At 38.3% G+C, this 4197-nt stretch overlaps 2 protein-coding genes across 2 annotated transcripts; one reads left to right on the top strand and one right to left on the bottom strand.

The window, feature by feature from the left end:
• Nucleotides 1-1328: 1328 nt before the first annotated feature.
• Nucleotides 1329-1995, top strand: LOC131271291 (uncharacterized). The gene is made up of 2 exons (XM_058272700.1): nt 1329-1466; nt 1534-1995. The coding sequence occupies exons 1-2, from the start codon at nt 1329-1331 to the stop codon at nt 1993-1995; spliced, it is 600 nt and encodes a 199-aa protein (XP_058128683.1).
• Nucleotides 1996-2202: 207 nt separating this feature from the next.
• LOC131271289 (putative nuclease HARBI1) lies at nt 2203-3388 on the bottom strand. Its single transcript, XM_058272697.1, has 4 exons — nt 3267-3388; nt 2778-3213; nt 2543-2687; nt 2203-2477 (listed from the first exon to the last, which is right to left on the bottom strand). Exons 1-4 carry the CDS (start codon nt 3386-3388, stop codon nt 2203-2205), a joined length of 978 nt encoding a protein of 325 aa, XP_058128680.1.
• Between the last annotated feature and the right edge of the window lie 809 nt (nt 3389-4197).

A 4197-nucleotide genomic window follows, 5' to 3' on the forward strand; every position in this document is an offset into this window, starting at 1 on the left:
CCACATGCTTCAGACCACGTTTCTCGTTCTTCCAAGCAAAGGTAAGCACCATCCACAATACTCCGGACTACTTTTTACGTTCTTCCCAGCAAAATTAAGCACCTTCTCCAATGCTACAGACTACTTTTCACGTTCTTTCTAGCAAAACTAAGCACCATCCAACATGCTCCGGACCTTGTTTTTCTTTCTTTAACTAAAAACTTTTTAAAAAAATAAATAAATAAAACTAAGCCCAATTCAACATGCTTCAGACCACGTTTCTCGTTCTTCCAAGCAAAGGTAAGCACCATCCACAATGCTCCGGATTACTTTTAACGTTCTTCCAAGCAAAATTAAGCACCTTCTCCAATGCTACAAACTACTTTTTACGTTCTTTCTAGCAAAACTAAGCACCATCCAACATGCTCCGGACCTTGTTTTTCTTTCTTTAACTAAAAACTTTAAAAAAAATAAATAAATAAAACTAAGCCCAATTCAACATGCTTCAGACCACGTTTCTCGTTCTTCCAAGCAAAGGTAAGCACCATCCACAATACTCCGGACTACTTTTTACGTTCTTCCCAGCAAAATTAAGCACCTTCTCCAATGCTACAGACTACTTTTCACGTTCTTTCTAGCAAAACTAAGCACCATCCAACATGCTTCGGACCATATTTTTCTTTCTTTAACTAAAAACTTTTTAAAAAAATAAATAAATAAAACTAAGCCCAATTCAACATGCTTCAGACCACGTTTCTCGTTCTTCCAAGCAAAGGTAGGCACCATCCACAATGCTCCGGACTACTTTTTAAGTTCTTCCCAGCAAAATTAAGCACCTTCTCCAATGCTACAAACTACATTTTACGTTCTTTCTAGCAAAATTAAGCACCATCTAACATGCTCCGGACCATGTTTTTCTTTCTTTTACTAAAAACTTAAAAAAAATAAAAAAATAAAACTAAGCCCAATTCAACATGCTTCAGACCATAAGGCCTATTATGTGACTCAAATTGTCTTGACAAGATTCAAAAACCGATAAATTCGTATTATGACGCGTGTTTGTGTTGTCAATTTGACCAATAAAACTGAACGAAAGTCAAAGTCCCAATCTCAAAGTCAAAAACATGTATTACCGGACACAAACGGAAAGGCAAGACTGTCAAATTACTTTCCGTTGTATAATTGTTACGGAAAGCCCGCCAATTTCAAGTAAGACGCTCGGCGCTTCCAAACTACAATGTAAGTAATACACTTTATAAAGTTAAACTGTGTTATTAATGATGTGGTGAGTGGTTTTTAGGGAAAACACGATTGCGGAATCACGCACAACAAAAGTGCAGTACGATAAAATGGTGACTCTGCTGGAAGCAGAACCCGACATTGCTAGGGCTCAATTTAAAGGAGACCAGACTTGGTTTTGGGCCGAAATGGCAGAAAATCTAAACCCTCTAGGCCCGCCGGTTAGAACGCCAGATATATGGAGACGGGTGAGTATTGTTGAACAATTAAAAATGTAATTTTCTAATTTCAATTTCCTTTCTCTTCTTCCCGTAGGTATGGTTTGACTACAAGTGTGCGGTAAAAAAAAAGTTGAGGGTTAATAAAAAATCCTTAACTGCAACTGGTGGGGGACCTTGCAAACAAGTACCGCTAAATGAAGTTGAAGAAAGGTTGGCAAATTTAACAAATTTGCGTGCCACGGTAGCAGGCAATTCGGCCCGGTCTTTCGGGATGCCGAGTGTTGTTGACCAGAATAACAACAATAATGAACAAACCGATCTCGAACCAATTCCAGAAGAAGAGCAGCAGGTTTGCGTATCACCTCCTGTGAAAAGGACTAAACGTAAGCAAACAGAGGCGGTCCTTCGGCAGAATCAGGAGATGGTGGAATTGATGAAGAACCACATCGAAATACAAAAAAAAATGCTTGAACTTCAGCAAGAAACAGTCATAGCATTAAGAGAGGCTACTGAGCAATTGAAAATTGCCAACAATAGAATGAACAATGTAGAGTAGTGACAAATGTTTTTTTTTCATTATTTTTAAAAACTATGTGTACTGTATAAGGAGTACAAGTAAATAATAAAACTGAATCTGCTTGAAGTCATATTAAGTTGAAGTTATGTCGTATTTTATTTGGCATGCATACAGTACTGTTTTTTTTCTAACATAAAAAAGGATAGTATAAGGATATGGTTAACGTATTTATATCTCTTCAACTCTTTATTCGTCCGAGCTGGACTCTTCTATATTGTAAGCAATGCACATGTTGTGCAAAATACAGCATACATTCAAAATTTGTGCTGCTTTCTCCGGTCGGTAGTGTAATTGACGAGCTCCCAACAAACATCGAAACCTAATTTTTAATAAGCCGATTGTCCGCTCAACTATTTCTCTTCCCAAAGAATGTTTTTTGTTGTACTCAGCATCCGGTGTTCCTGGAACAGGATTCCGTTTAGGCGTCACTAGCCATGACTTCAACGGGTACGCAGAATCGGCTGTAAAATGAAATAAATTATTACCTTTCTAAAAACAGCAATAAGTTGCTATTGTTATATCTCACCTAGCACTTTATAGCTTGTTTCGCCACGTTGATGCTTTCCAGCGAAAAAGTCATCGATTCCGCACACAGTCCATACATGCGAGTCATGATTTGCCCCACTGTACCTCCCATTCACATACCGGATTCTCATTTCGTGGTCACAAATCTGGGAAATAATATAAAAATACAGTTAACAAGTAATCTTTATAACTTTTTTCTGAAGGGTCTGTGGCACCTTAAACTTAGCTTTACTTACAATCAACGCGTTTATGCTATAATAACCTTTTCGGTTATAATGATGGGCTCTGTCCTCAACTGGTGCAACGATTTTTATGTGCGTACCATCAGCACACATTACAACACCAGGAATGCCACTTTTTGCGTAGAAGTACCGTCGAGCAGCCTGCTGTTCGTTGGGTGCCATTTCTATCGTGATCCACTTTGCCGCGAGAGTATCTTCAAGGATTTTCAAACATTTTGCAAAAACCACGGAAAAAGTAGGTTGAGCTATTGCAATGTTGAAATCCTTTCCAACACCGTGTTGGTAGCTACCTTCTGCTAAAAATCTTAGCGTGGCAGCCAAAATTTCCTTTGGGGTAAGTGCTTGTGCTCTAACTGGCGGAAATTTTGGTTCAATTTCCTTAAGGATGTCAAGAAAAATTTCCTTAGACACGCGGAAATTTTTCTTAAACCTGAAAAAAACAAACACGTTGAAGAAAATCGCACAACTGATTGGATAACTTACGTTTGGGTATTCAATTCCATCGGGTCGAACATGCTACGAAGCAGTCGACGTTGGTTTGCTAGATTCGGCCGACTTTCTTCTTCACTGCTACTATCGTCGCTCACGTAGTACGAGAAAATCATCGTAAGTTGCACAAATCAGGAAATCACTAGCTTGTAAATCACAACTACCATTTCTATTTACCATTTGGGGCAGATTGTTTTGTAAACATTACGCTTACAGATGGTTTGGCAGTTTTAACGAAACAAAAACTCAACGAAACTTGTCTTGAGACAAGAATGGTTTCGTAATACAATTTTTGTTTCCGTTTGTTTGGACTGGCTTGTCTTGAGACTTTTCCGTTTGTGTGTCATAATCGGTCCTCATGTCTGTCGTTCTTCCAAGCAAAGGTAAGCACCATCCACAATACTCCGGACTACTTTTTACGTTCTTCCAAGCAAAATTAAGCACCTTCTCCAATGCTACAAACTACTTTTTACGTTCTTTCTAGCAAAATTGAGCACCATCCAACATGCTCCGGACCTTGTTTTTCTTTCTTTAACTAAAAACTTTAAAAAAAATAAATAAATAAAACTAAGCCCAATTCAACATGCTTCAGACCACGTTTCTCGTTCTTCCAAGCAAAGGTAAGCACCATCCACAATACTCCGGACTACTTTTTACGTTCTTCCCAGCAAAATTTAGCACCTTCTCCAATGCTACAGACTACTTTTAACGTTCTTTCTAGCAGAATTAAGCACCATCCAACATGCTCCGGACCTTGTTTTTCTTTCTTTAACTAAAACCTTAAAAAAATAAAATAAATAAAACTAAGCCCAATTCAACATGCTTCAAACCATGTTTTTCGTTCTTCCAGGCAAAAGTAAGCACCATCCTCAATGCTCCGGACTACTTTTTACGTTCTTCCCAGCAAAATTAAGCACCTTCTCCA

The sequence above is a fragment of the Anopheles coustani genome, unplaced genomic scaffold (genome assembly GCF_943734705.1).
Source record: "Anopheles coustani unplaced genomic scaffold, idAnoCousDA_361_x.2 scaffold_39_ctg1, whole genome shotgun sequence".
Lineage (NCBI taxonomy): Eukaryota > Metazoa > Arthropoda > Insecta > Diptera > Culicidae > Anopheles > Anopheles coustani.

What these genes read in the sequence shown, in the direction of transcription:
- LOC131271291 (XM_058272700.1), top strand. Translation starts at nt 1,329, where the DNA reads ATGGTGACTCTGCTGGAAGCAGAACCCGACATTGCTAGGGCTCAATTT. An exon ending in CGCCAGATATATGGAGACGG is followed by an intron (nt 1,467 to 1,533) that starts GTGAGTATTGTT and finishes TTCTTCCCGTAG; the next exon opens with GTATGGTTTGACTACAAGTG.
- LOC131271289 (XM_058272697.1), bottom strand. Translation starts at nt 3,388, where the DNA reads ATGATTTTCTCGTACTACGTGAGCGACGATAGTAGCAGTGAAGAAGAA. An exon ending in ATGGAATTGAATACCCAAAC is followed by an intron (nt 3,214 to 3,266) that starts GTAAGTTATCCA and finishes TGTTTTTTTCAG; the next exon opens with GTTTAAGAAAAATTTCCGCG. An exon ending in ATAGCATAAACGCGTTGATT is followed by an intron (nt 2,688 to 2,777) that starts GTAAGTAAAGCT and finishes ATTATTTCCCAG; the next exon opens with ATTTGTGACCACGAAATGAG.